This window comes from Nyctereutes procyonoides, unplaced genomic scaffold (genome assembly GCF_905146905.1).
Source record: "Nyctereutes procyonoides isolate TBG_1078 unplaced genomic scaffold, NYPRO_anot_genome, whole genome shotgun sequence".
NCBI classification, from domain to species: domain Eukaryota; kingdom Metazoa; phylum Chordata; class Mammalia; order Carnivora; family Canidae; genus Nyctereutes; species Nyctereutes procyonoides.
Genome location: NW_026575043.1, coordinates 49571023 through 49584895, shown reverse-complemented (window position 1 = coordinate 49584895; position 13873 = coordinate 49571023). Strand labels below are relative to the sequence as shown.

General features: G+C 43.4%; 1 protein-coding gene across 1 annotated transcript; it reads left to right on the top strand.

Moving 5' to 3' along the window:
- Positions 1-2424: 2424 nt before the first annotated feature.
- On the top strand, positions 2425-7310 carry PEBP1 (phosphatidylethanolamine binding protein 1). The gene is made up of 4 exons (XM_055321847.1): positions 2425-2681; positions 3817-3926; positions 4532-4632; positions 6310-7310. The coding sequence occupies exons 1-4, from the start codon at positions 2547-2549 to the stop codon at positions 6525-6527; spliced, it is 564 nt and encodes a 187-aa protein (XP_055177822.1). The 5' UTR covers positions 2425-2546; the 3' UTR covers positions 6528-7310.
- Positions 7311-13873: the final 6563 nt, after the last annotated feature.

Here is a 13873-nt window from a genome sequence, read left to right as displayed (position 1 = left end):
ATCTTGCCTTCCTCCTCCCACTGAGGACTTTTAAATTACCTTGGGCACCCAGATAATCCAGAATAATCTCTCAACTTTAAGGGCCTCTGATTAGCAACCTTAATTCCATCTGCAACCATAATTTCTCTTTTTTTGCAATATTCACAGACTCTGGAGTTAGGATATGGACATCTTAGGGAGGTCATTCTTCTGCCTCTCACATGGAAGATTTCATAGGTAATGGGTGAGAGATTTAGAATATGAACGTGTTCTGTTTCCCATACCCATGCCCTTAAATTATGCTATGTAACTGATTATCTGCGTATTGAGAAAAAATTTAAACTTTTTATAGATTAAAAAAATAAAAGGATATTCCTTTTCCTTTCTCTTTAGCCTTATTCAGCCTTATTGCTATGCCACCCATCTGCCCCTACCTAAGTGCCCTATTCTAACAAAACCTGTCCACGCACTGTTCCAAGGTCCAACACCCCAAGCTTGCCTCCACTTCAGCTTGTTTTCATACTATTAAACTTGGGAGCATCATTCTTGGTCATCTAAGAAGCTGTACAAAGAACTTATTAGGGGAAATGGCTGTGCAAGTAAGAGGCACATTCTCATGGTTGCCATGTGGGGTCTTCATGGTGACACCTTTCCTAGAGGAAGCTTTCTGGAGGCCAGATCATGACTGCCTCCTCTGTGATTTCCTCCATACTCCCAGGTGGAGTGTGTCTAAGGGCTTTGTGTCTGGCCTTTGCAGCCAGCCAGGCAGACTTTCATCTGGTTTTGTCACTGACACCTTTCCAAGACTCGGTTTATTAATCTATGGAATGAGGTAACAGCAGTGCCTCCCACATTGGGTTGGTGTGAGGATGAAATGAGACGTGGAGTTTCAAGGCTTTCCTTGGGCCAGGGCCCCCACATGGCAGTGGTGATGGGCAATAAATGGCAGTGGTCGTGATTGGAGTACTCCCTAGATAATCCCTAATAAGATTTTCCTGAAACTATCTACCAAGTGTTTTTTTTTTTTATTTATTTATGATAGTCACACACACAGAGAGAGAGAGAGAGAGAGAGAGAGAGAGAGAGAGAGAGGCAGAGACACAGGCAGAGGGATAAGCAGGCTCCATGCACCGGGAGCCCGACGTGGGATTCGATCCCAGGTCTCCAGGATCACGCCCTGGGCCAAAGGCAGGCGCCAAAACCACTGCGCCACCCAGGGATCCCCCCAAGTGTTTTTAATATATGTGTATAACGATGTTCATTTCCTTGATATTTATAAAAAGGAAAAATCAACAAAAAGCATAAATGTCCAACATCAAGAGAATTGTTGAATAAATTGTGGTGCATTTAGAAGTCATTAAAATAATGATCTATTTTTTTATATAGTCTATAATGGTAGAATTTATTTATTTTTTAGAAGGAGGCTTACAGGGAGAGAGATAGAATCTTAAGCAGGATCCACATCCAGCACCAGCCACAGGATCCTATGATCTTTAGATCATGACCTCAGCAGAAACTGAGTATGAGGCTTAGCCAACTGAGCCACCCAGGGTTCTCTATAATGGAGTTTAATGCAATTTTTTGGTGAACAAATGGAATGAAATTATTGTTACTGATGTTTATATCCAAATAGTGGAATAAAAATATTTACTTTTAGGTTTTTTTCCTCTGAATTTTCTACAATGAACTTGTATATAACCACTAAGAAAACAAGAGAATTTTTTAATTCCCTAGGCAGGAGAGGTTATCACTGTCAACAGCTGTCCTAACATCAACAGGATAAGGACTATTAAATAGTACCCATTATATTTAGTAAAAAGAAAGCATTTGTTGGCCACCGGGAGAGCAGTTTTGGCAGAGGTAGAGCCCCTTGTCAGCAAAACAGGAGTTCAAAAATTTAATGGTTCAAAATTTAATTAAAAAAAAAAATCACTTCCCAGGAATCTTGTTTGCACCAAGCAGGGGCAAGGAGAGCAAATATATGTGTAAATATATTTGTGCGTTGAGAAGAATGCTCAAAAATTCGATCACAGGCCCTCTCACGCAGCAGTTACCAAAACAGTGAGCATGCGCAAAAGTACAGAGAGGCGAGAGCAAACAAGCTGGCTGTGAGAAGTGGGGAAAAAAGCAAGGCTTTTTCTGCACTTAAAAAATAGACAAAGAATCATGCAAAGTGGTAAAACAAAACAAAACAAAATTCAAAGCAATTTTTGTTGCATTTCTTGAAACAAGGGGCCTTGCAAACCGAGCCACAGTTCCCATGGACCCCGGCGGCGGCGGGTAGCAAATTCCTCTCGCTGCGAATAGAAAGGCAAAACCTACGCGTTGACCTGGAGCGCGAGACGCCTCGCGCTACCCGCTTTAACCAATTAGAGAGCGGAGTGGGTCGGGCCTCACCTGTGATTGCAGCAGCGGGTGGGGCGGGACTGGGGCCCCGCGCCTGCGCTTCCCCAGCGCTGGGCCCGCGCCTCCTCTGGCCAGTTTGCTGACTGCTGGAAGTCGGTGCTGCGTGCCTGTGTCCCGTCTGCAGAAACTCTTCCCTCTTGTCTGCTCAGCTCGGCTCCGTGATGCCGGTGGACCTCGGCAAGTGGTCCGGGCCTTTGAGCCTGCAGGAAGTGGAGGAGCGGCCTCAGCATGCGCTGCATGTCAAATACACCGGGACGGAGGTCGACGAGCTGGGCAAAGTGCTGACGCCCACCCAGGTGCCCAAGGGCGCAGGGGGTGCAGCTGCTCGAGGCGTGGAGCCGGCGGGGCGGGGGGCCGGCGGAGATGGGGAGGAGGGTCCGGCCTGCGCGCGCCGGCTCCTGCGAGGGAAGGGTGTCGCGGTGCCCACACCGCAGGCCTAAGGACACCTGCGGGCACCTGCGGGCACCTGCGGGCACCCGCATGTGGCGGGCGGGCTCGGCCTGTAGGAGACAGTGGTCTACTTCCCGGGCACTTCAAGGCGTAGGCTGGGGCGTAGGCCCAGAAACAGCTCGGGGCCGCGGGCAGGGGGCCTGGCGCGGGGGCGAGGAGGCGGCGGTGCCCGAGAAGTGCTGGGTCGTGGCCACCCCTTGGGCTCCAGACCTCCCCTCAGGTCTCAGGATTTTAGGCCTCAGTTTGGGGAGCAGAAGCCCCATCCGAAGGCATGTGACGCATTATGTAACCGGTGACCAGGATCGCTCAGCGATTCTTCCTTTTGTCTTAGCGGGCTAGGGCACGTAGCCACCCAAAACTAAGCAAGCCTTCTGCAGATGGAAGACTCTAGGGCAACGGCCTTGTTCTGCCGTTTGGCGCGCGACCAGGTCAGGTTCTGGCGACCGCAAGTAGGAAAACTAAAGCGTCCAGTACTTGCCAGTTGTTGGTCGTGAAACTCCAGGGCAATGATGTGAATCAACTGCGCTGACAGTTTATTGCTTTGGATGTTTAAATATAAAGTGCCCCTCTCGCAGCCTGCCGTTTTCCCGGACGCACTGTCCAGTCTGTCCACCTCGACTTTATTTTCTGTGCACTTTTAAGTGTCCAGTTAATTCAGATTTCACTTTAGCAGGCCCTAGCTCAGCTGCTGGTAACCAGATCTAGAAACTCGGTCATTCCATACCATGAGGTTGTAGTTTGGAAGACTCCATCACCACCAGGGTTGAGATCCTTTCTGTTAATAACATGCCAGCCCTATAGTGTTGTTGGGACTAAAATAAATTAATGTATATTGAACTTAAGCTCCTGGCTTTTAGCAGAGTCAATACTTTAGCGTTTATTAATAATCTACTGTGTTTTACCTCTGAAGAACCTGAAATCAAATAGCATTGGCTTCTTCAGCATTTTTCTTTTTAACTCCAAAGTGGTTCCTTCCTACAGGTTAAGAACCGGCCCACCAGTATTGCATGGGATGGTCTTGATCCAGGTAAACTCTACACCTTGGTCCTGACAGATCCAGACGCTCCCAGCAGGAAGGACCCCAAATACAGGCAAGTTGAGGAAAGATTGGGAAGTACCAGGTCATCCAAGTATGATCTGGTGCTTCCTGGTAGTGTGTAAACCCCTTGCTGGACATGCTGTGCCAGCAGAAGTAGACCCCATTTGGGATGGTCGCACCCACGCTTAAGCCATTTCCTCCTCCTTCAGTCCCTGGAGCAGGAGTCTGGAAACTATAGTGGAGAGCTACATCGGCCCAACACCTGTTTTTGTATATAGCCTCATGGGCTAAGAATGGTTTTTACATTTTTAAGTGATTGAAATTGAAAGAATAATACTTTGTTAACATGTGAAAATTACATGAAATTCAAATTTCAGTGTGCATGGCAAAGACTAAAACGTTTACTGTCTGGCCCTGTGGAAAAAAATTTGCTTGATACTGCTTAGAGCATCTTGGAGGGAGAGATGGAGGGAGGGAGGTACGGGGCCCTCTCTTCTACAGACCAAGTGAGGTTTGTGCCCACGAGAGCAGGACTCTCAGTCTCGTTCATCACTGCAGCCTAGTCCAGAGCATGTGTTTCATTGCATGTTTGCTGGCTGTGCAGTGAGTGTGTACTTACTTCCTGTGGTGCTGACTGTCTTGTGTTCTTCGTCCTAGGGAATGGCACCATTTTCTGGTGGTCAACATGAAGGGCAACGACATTAGCAGTGGCACAGTCCTTTCCGATTATGTCGGCTCTGGGCCTCCCAAGGGCACAGGTCAGTAAAGGTTGCTTTGTGGGGGAGGTGGGAGTGGCAGTGTGTACACATTAGGATTGGCCCAAAGGGCTGCAAAGTTTAGTCTGGTTCTCCCGATCCCTTAGCCTAGTGGAGCTTTCAGACAGTGTAGTTCACCTTCCGGGCAGTGGCCTGCCAGAGACATTGACACCTACAGTAGCATCGGGTGGCTAGAATCTTGGGTTGTGGTCAGGTGGATTGTCCATTAGTACTGCCTCTCAGCCACTAGGCCTCTATATGCAGGAAAGTCTGAGAGAGGATTCTAAGGAAGCAGTGTTGCAGAAAGCTTGGAACAACTTTCAGAGAGGTGGGGGCTGGGGGTGGGGAGTAGGATGTGCTGCTGCACATGGATTGAATGCAGTTAACCCATCTAAGTTCTGTATTCAGCCTTTGACCTGTGGGATCTTTGAGTTTCCACTTCCCACAAAAGATCTCAGAAATGATCATAGTTTCCTGATTATAAGATATTGGCTTCTTTATCTCTTTGTAGTTCCTTTGTGTCAAAAATCTAGGGTGGTATCATCTTGAAAAGATTTGGAAGGCTTTAAGAAGTATACTAAAGATACACACATGGTATTGTGTTGTGTTATATATCATAATTCTATATACAAAGAGAATATTGCATTGAAACTCTCCAAGTCGGATAAGCTAATGATAGTGGAAGATGCGCTGTTAATGCTTTACTGTGCATTACAGGATGCTTTCATTTGCTGGAACAAGGAAGTAGTGGCAATGGGGAGACATGTTGTCTAGTCTGAGGAGGTATAAGAAGGTCCCTGACAGGAACAGTTGGCCCTAGACTCTTTATTTGTAGACCTCAAAGCTTCTGATGGCTTCAGGCCCTCTCTTGTGTTCCTAAGAGGACGGTAAAGGTACAACTTTCCCAGGAATCTATTAAGTTCTCAAGGGCAGTTATACAATTAGGCAGTTTAATTATGGGAAGTGCACACATGAGAATAAAGCAATTCTCTCTAGTAGGAGCTTTGTTCTCATTAACAGCCTTGACAACTTTTTTCCCTTCCCTCTTGCTTTTTAAAAAATATCCCATAATTTACAAAGAATAAAATGCCCAAAGCATAGTTTTAGTCTGTGAATATTGACTGATAGATGGTGACCCACGTAAGCATCTTTGAAAACAAGATGTTTCTCAGCATCTTTCCTACTTAGTTGGTTAAAGTGAGTCTTACCAGGCACTAGGGTAGGTTCTGGGGTGAGAACGGTCAACAAGACAAACACCATTGCTTTATGCTAGAGTTCTCTTTCTAGTGAGAAAAAGTCAGACTTTTAGAGAAGTGTTACCATCACAGAAGTGAAAGGGGTGTTCACATGGGGGTAGTGGCTAGCAATTGGGTCCCAGTGGAGATGGGCTGGGAGCCTAGAGCAGGGTGAGTAAGCGTTGAAGGCTAGGCTAGGTAGGAGAGGTGGGCAGCAGCCTCAGAGGTTGTAAGGCTGGGTGTGGACCTGACACCCATTGCAGTGGGAAGCTATTGGGTGATTGTCAGCAGCTGAATGATCTGATTCCTACCTCTGCGGGTACTTAGTGTTCCTCTTGTAGATGGAGTGGCTGGGGCCCTCCACATTGGCATGTTCTGTGAAAATGGGGGACGTCTCCATCCCTGATGTGTTACCATGCATACATCTTCCTGCCTCCCCCTCCAGGCCTTCATCGATACATCTGGCTGGTATACGAGCAGAGTGGGCCACTGAAGTGTGATGAGCCCATTCTCAGCAACCGATCTGGAGACCACCGTGGCAAATTCAAAGTGGCATCTTTTCGCAAAAAGTACGAGCTTGGGCCCCCAGTGGCTGGCACGTGTTACCAGGCGGAATGGGATGACTATGTGCCCAAACTCTGTGAGCAGCTGTCTGGGAAGTAGGGCAGTGCTGGGAGACAGTAGCTGTCCCAGAAGTCTCAAACAGTGTTCTCAAGTTCAGTGATGCATGTAGATTTCTCCACTTTCCCCATCCCCGTTCTCACAGGTGAGGCCTGAGCAATCAGATAGTGGTTTAGAGTGACTTTTCCTCCTGCCTATCCTTTATAATTCTAGAGAGTCACACCTCGGGTTTATGTTTTGATCAAAACTGAACTCCATTTTGGGGGATATTTTGGTACTATGTTGGGGTTATCAAATTGTTAATATAAGAAGAGCAACCCAGAATTTAAAGAAAGGAAAATTGAGATGAAAGACCAGGTCTGTAGTTAATAGGGCCAAGCATCAAAGAATCTTTAAGGGAGGTTTAAAAAAAAAAGATTCATTGCCTCTGCCTTTGTCAGCCTGAGTCCGGAATTGTGCCCGATGGCACTTCTGGGTCATGTTTTCATGGCCGTGTCTCTCACCGTGACAGCCAGAGGCTGGTGTGTCCACTAACCCCCAGCATGGTACATCTCAGACTGTTTACTCTAGGGGTCAGTGTCATGCTCTGGTTTCTCTCAAGGGTAGTACTGGAAAAAAGCAATAGGGAGAGTTGCTTTGCAGTTGAGGCACAGCCATCTGGATGAGCTGCAGGGCTGGTTGAGGGGGTTGTCAAAATCCTTTAGCCTCTGCCTGTTGAACCAGTCACTCTTCATCTGTAGAAAAGCTGATCTGGAGTTGCGGAATGTTGTGTTAATTCTGCTGTTTGCTTATAGTGAATAAAAATAAAAACATTGTGTGGATAAACCCAGTCTCCAGGTATTTTGCCCTTTTTGGCTATGGGGGCCTCATAAATGTGGGAAGTCAAGAGACAACCTCTAATGTGAGTGGTCCCTTTCGACCATTAGTGATGACTGGGACTTCACTCAGGGACCAAAACAGAGGATCCATGTTTGTACACATGCCATCAAACTACAGCAGGAGCAACCATTCTAGCTTGAGTGTTTAAAAAAAAAAAAAAATCACAAAGCTTTAGGCTAACTCCTCTTGCTCAAAAAGTACCTTTGCTTTTCTCAAGTGGTCCTTTCCACCAGAGAGTGAAACCAGTGGGAAGCCTTTCCCCTTGGTGGTGTTGCTCACAGAAATAGTGACTTAGAAATAGGCCACACCTCTCACTGTTCTGACTTGTTATCCATATAGAATCTACACCCAAAAGGTGAAAGGGTGGGTGGGGGGAGATTACAGCTGATCCTTAAACAGCATGGGGATTATGGGCACCCACTGCCTGTGCAGTTGAAAATCTGTGTAACTTTTCATTCCCCTCAAACTTAACTGCTAATAGTCTCTTGTTGACCGGAAGCCTTACTGATAACATAAATAGTTGATTAACACATTTTGCATATTATGTGTATCATATACTGTATTCTTACAATGAAGTAATCTAGAGGAAAGAAAATGTCACTAAGAAAATTATAAGGAAAAGAGAAAACACATTTACAGTCTTATACTGAAAAAACTCCACATAAAAGTGGACCCTCGCAGTGGAAACCCCTGTTGTTCAAGGGTCCACTGTACTTTCATACCTTTTGATGTACCAAAAAGAAAGGAAAGGATTTGAAACTATTTGAAAGTTCATATCACTGACCTGGTTTGTGTCAGAGAAAGGATCATGGATGGGCCTGTGCTAATTAAGCGCGGCTGGGTTTTTCTCCCAAACTTTTGCTGCAGTTCCTTTTCCAAAATGTTGCTTTGTGTAATCTTTATAGGGGGAAGATAGAGAATAATTATTTTCTAACTTTAGGGTTTTAAAATTCAATTTTTAAATAATTTGCAAGACAAAAATTATGTAAAGAAAACAACTACCCCACTGACTTTATATTTTAAGTGGGCTCCACACCCAACGTGGGGCTTGAACTCACAATCCTGAGATCAAGTCGTATGTTCTACCTACTGAGCCAGCCAGGTGCCCCTTGCCCTGTTGACTTTATTTATTTTTTTAAATATTTAAATTCGGAATCCCTGGGTGGCCTAGCGGTTTAGTGCCTGCCTTCGGCCCAGGGTGTGATCCTGGAGACCCGAGATCGAGTCCTGCGTCGGGTTCCTGGCATGGAGCCTGCTTCTTCCTCTGCCTGTGTCTCTGCCTCTCTCTCTCTGTGTCTCTCATGAATAAATAAATAAATAAATCTTTAAAAAAATAAATATTTAAATTCAATTTACTAACATATAACACCCAGTGTCAGTCACAGAGACTGAAAAATCAATTAGGAATTATGGTGGTATGTTAGTTTTCTTATCTAAAATAGGTATAGACTCAAAAATGATTCAGAAAAAGGCAAACAACCCAACCAAAAAAGGTGAAGTGTATGCAGAAGACGTTCACATGAAAAGAATACATAGGAAAAGATATATTAGGAGGCATAGAAGCAAGGGGATAGCCTGTCTCCCCTTTTAAACTTGGAAGGTGAAGTGAACTTGCCCAAGGGTACCTAGTTGGGAAGTGGGTGATCTGGATTCTGAACCTAGCTCTGGTCTCAGAGCCCAGCTCATAACCACAAACCCACAAGTTCCCTTTGAGGCTCAGCCTCCTGTGGAAAAGGAGTGGTGGCAGGGCAGGCAAAGGCAGGGGATCATCAGTCTCCATATTTACCTCCAGGGTTGTTGGAGAACAAAATGGTCTTTTGTTGAGATGAAGTGAATATGTGGAAATGATGAGGTTGACCTGATTCAGCCGTAGGAACAAAGTTCACAAATGACCAGCTTTCTTCAAGGCGCTTTCCTGTTTAGAATGTTTGCCAAAAATGTGTCTCTATATAGAAGGGTTTAGAATGAAGAGATACGGGAGTCTTTACTCTGCATTACAGTACAGCTGGAGCAGCCCTGCCAGAGGCCAGTATTCTAACAACCCTGGAATCTCGGGAACTGGTGCTCATTCTGATTTCATGGCCAAATGTGTCAGATGTGGTCATTATTCTGGAAACCCTAAATTAAACCTGATCAACAGATGAGATCAGATCTTGGGAACACAAGGTTGGTATCTATCTAATACTTAGGCATGGCAGCCCATGGCCTATATCCTCTCCTGGGTCAGGGAGCAAAGGACTTCTATTCTTAAGTTGGTGCTCTATCAAAGAGCCTCAGCATCCACTTAAAACCTGGCAGCTGTCTGAGTTGATCTGTGATGTAGACCAGATCCTTAAATGGCCTATGAGAGTCTATATGATGTGACTCCCCCTCCCCCCCCATTTGCCTCTAGCTTCCTGTGGTTGTCTTCTCACTAAGCTCCAAACTTGCCAGCTGCCTCTCAGTTCCTTGGCAAGCCATACTGGTCCCTTACAAACATTGCCTGGAATCTTCCTCTTCCACTTTCTTTGACATTATCCCATTTATCCTTTAAGTATCCCTTAACTGACCTTCAGGAAATCCTGACTAGGCTGGATTCTCCTGTAACACTGCATTGTAACATTTTACCGTTGTAATTTTAAAATAGTAAACGTGTCATTTTTTAATGTTCATCTCCTCCATTAGCCTGGAGCCTTCTTGAAGGCAAGGATAACTAATGTCCTGCTTAGTATTTCCAGCATTGGACATAAGAAATCTAATGACCATCAGTTGAATGAATCATTGTAAAGAGGTTCTTCAGTTAGGGAGTATGGACTTCTTTATATTCATATGCCATATTCTAAAGGTTCATTCTCCTCTTCCCAAATACTTCTACAAAAATTCACATACAACAGTTTTACAGAGCTCTCTAAAGCCCATTTATCAACTCTCTAATTCTGATGACCATAAATATCAGAAAGCTGATCTTAGTCTGGTGTCGCCTCTACTCAGGAATCTGTATCTTTTATTTATTTATTTTTTTTAAGATTGTATTTATTTTAGAGCAGGGTGGTGGTGGGATGGCAGAGAGGGAAAGAGCAAGAGTCTCAAGCAGACCCCATGCTGAGCACAGAGCCTCATGCGAGGCTCAATCTCATGGCCTGATCGTGACTTGAGCTGAAACCAAGAGTTGGCTGCTTAACTGAGCATCCAGACGCCCCTATAATTGATTTTTTTTTCAACATTTAAAATTATATCTTCTTGGTACTCCTTTGCTCATTATGGATGTCTATCTTTGATAATCCTCTTAGTCTTGAAGTCTATTTTAGTTGATAGTCGCCTTATGCCTATTTGCATGGTACTCCCCTCCCCATTCATTTACTTTCAATTTGTGTCTTTATATTTAGTTTGTCTCTTATAATCAGCAAACAGTCTTTTTTTTAAATTCACTCTGTCAGTTTTAGCTGGACTGTTTGGAAACCATATTTAATATAAGTTATTTAAATTTAAGTCTACCATCTTATGTGTTCTTTTTGCTCCTCTTTTTATGGCTGTTTTCCCTTGTCCTACCTTCTTTTGGATTATTGAATATTTTAATTTATCTATTGGCCTTTTGGCTATTATACCTCTTTGGGTTTTCTTTTTGTTTTTGTAGTTAACTCTGGGAGTTACAATATACATAACTAATTTTTCATAGTCTGCTGAGAATTAGAATGGTAAATTCTTCATGTAAAATGTAGAAGCATGGAAACCATATGCATCCTTTAACCCCCAGCCATTGTTATAGTTATTATGGATTGCATTTAGATACATCAAAACCCTCCCCAGACAATAATTTTTGCTTTCAATGAAAAGACTATATATTTTTACATATTTTAGGGATTATAGGAGGGGAAAAACTTTTATATTTATCTAGGTATTTACCGTTTGTTGTTCTTTCATTCCCAGAGATCCAGGTTTCGTTCTGGTATCATTTCCCTTCAGTATGAAGAACTCCCTTTGGCATTTCTTGTAGAATACTTCTGCTGACAGTAACTTCTTTTAATTTTTCTTCATCTGAGGATGATTTTTTTTACCTCATTCCTCTGTGTAGGTGGCTTTTCCATAATTCACCTGCTTTTATTTTTTTCAGTGTCCTCAGATAGTTGCTTTTGCATTTGGTCTAGTTTTTAGTTGTAATCAGAGGGAAAAACATACTGCTATGCCAAACTAGAATAAAAATATAGCTTTTATACCATTTCTATGGCAAAGTAGATTACTAAATTAAAATCAGAGGGGTATATGGAGTTCATACATGGGCATGTTTCCAGATGCCCCAAAATATGCTTTTTCAACAGATACATAATAATTTCAGATGGTGGTAAATTCAAGAAATAATTTTTTTTTTTACTCAATTAGATATCACTGGTAAGTGTTCACTGATATTTCCTATGATTGTAATTGTTTCAGTTCCTTTGAACTCCTGGTAGTACCCAACTTGCATTGTCATGGCTTGTCCACTGTTGATTAACTTAGTGCCTTATTTCTGTGGAGATTTAAACCATGAGCTCCAGCAGAGTAGTGACCCCCATCCACCCTATTTACGGCTGTATCTCCCCCCTGCCCCGGCACACAATAGATGCTCAATAAACATTTTTTTGAATGAATGAGCTGATCTTGGCACTTTGGGTATCTCCTCTGCCTTTTTATTTATAGCATGTATGACCACGTAAGATCATTTATTTTTTTAAATTATTGTGTCATCATTTTCCTCCTACTCCTAATGTAAGCCCCGGTAGAGCAAGGATCTTTTTTTTTTTTTTTTTTTTTATTGGAGTTCAATTTGCCAACATACAGCATAACACCCAGTGCTCATCCCACCAAGTGCCCCCACCCTCAGTGACCATCACCCAGTCACCCCAACCCCTGCCCACCTCCCCTTCCACTACCCCTTGTTTATTTCCCAGAGTTAGGTGTCTCTTATGTTTTGTCATAGGGCAAGGATCTTTACCTCTTTAAGATATACTGATGTATCTTAAGCATCTGGCATTGCGGCAGACTTACAAGGTACTCACTGAATAAATAGTTACAAATAAAATATAAGCAGCCCTTACCAATACATATGACAAACCTGTAATAATTCTTTCCTTTTTAAACTCAGGGGAGATTAGTATATACTGGAGAATACAGGACGCAGGCTCTCTGCTTCCGCCCTTAGTATCTCTTTTGTACCCGTTCTTTTGCTGCCATTCTGGTCCTAGGCAGGTACTAGGAGTTGGAAGACTCAGGTGTTAGGAGCAGGGACTTACATTCCTTCTTTCCAGTAACTTTACCTTGTGGTACATCACTGACAAACTTGTAGAGGGGAACTTTTTCTAGAGATTAGCACTATAATTTCACAGAAATAAAGCTTTTTCACAAGCTAGCTAGATGTTTTTTGCTAGTGAGAAATCAAACAAACTATAGGAAGTTTTTCTGCCTTATTAATGATTTAGTCTGAGACACACAGAGAGAGAGAGAAGAGAGAGAGAGAGAGGCGCAGAGACAAAGGCAGAGGGAGAAGCAGGCTCCATGCAGGGAGCCCGACGTGGGACTTGATCCTGGGTCTCCAGGATCACACCCTGGGCCAAAGGCAGTGCTAAACTGCTGAGCCACCCGGGCTGCCCAAGATAGGTCTTGATTCAGACTCCACTTCTACCACTTACCCTGGTCTGAATTTATTTCCTCATCTGTAAAATGCTTAATGTTGTATCCCATCAAATAGTAAGCATAAGCATGCAATACAGGTTATGTTTTTCATGGACAATTATGAGTATTCTAGCCTTTTCCAGTGTTATTTTTGGATGGATCTAATACAGAAATGTCAGTGAGCTAAGCTGCTTAGGAAACTTATTTTGGATACTCGATAATTATTCTGTTGGTAATTATTGTATAATATTTTGAGTATATCTTTCTGCTTTAGTCTATCACAGTGAACATGGCTGGTCATATTATCTAGGATGACTGAACAGCCTGTAGGATAAAAGAATGATTTTCAGGTCATCATGCTAAACATAAATTTTCATTGTCCAGGACTTAGAACCCTAAAAATAGGAGATCTTACTGAAATGGTCTTGACCCTAAAAACATATCTTAGAAGTTATATATATATTACTACCTCATTGTTATGCACATAAAATTATTCTAAGAGAAGCAGAATATGAGAGGATCTATTATAGTGGGACTATTTCAAATATTTGGTCATAACCTCTAATAGCTTGCTTTTCCTGTAAGAATGTATAACTACTTAGCAGTGCATGTGCTTATATATGACTGGCACACATGCATGCACATGTGCCTTTTTCTAAAGGGCAAACAGGTGCAACTTACCACTTGAAACAGTGCAACATTATCTTCAGTTCTGTAGAAGAACTTGGAAGACATAGCTTTACCTGAAAATCTCTTGGAACAGAGATGGCTCTTCTTGGAACAACCAGTGCTGTGGAAAATGGTTTCTGGAGGGCAGGTCTCCCTCTGAATCATGAACTGCTGAACCTAGAAGGGAAACTTCCTGCTACAATAACACAGCAAGG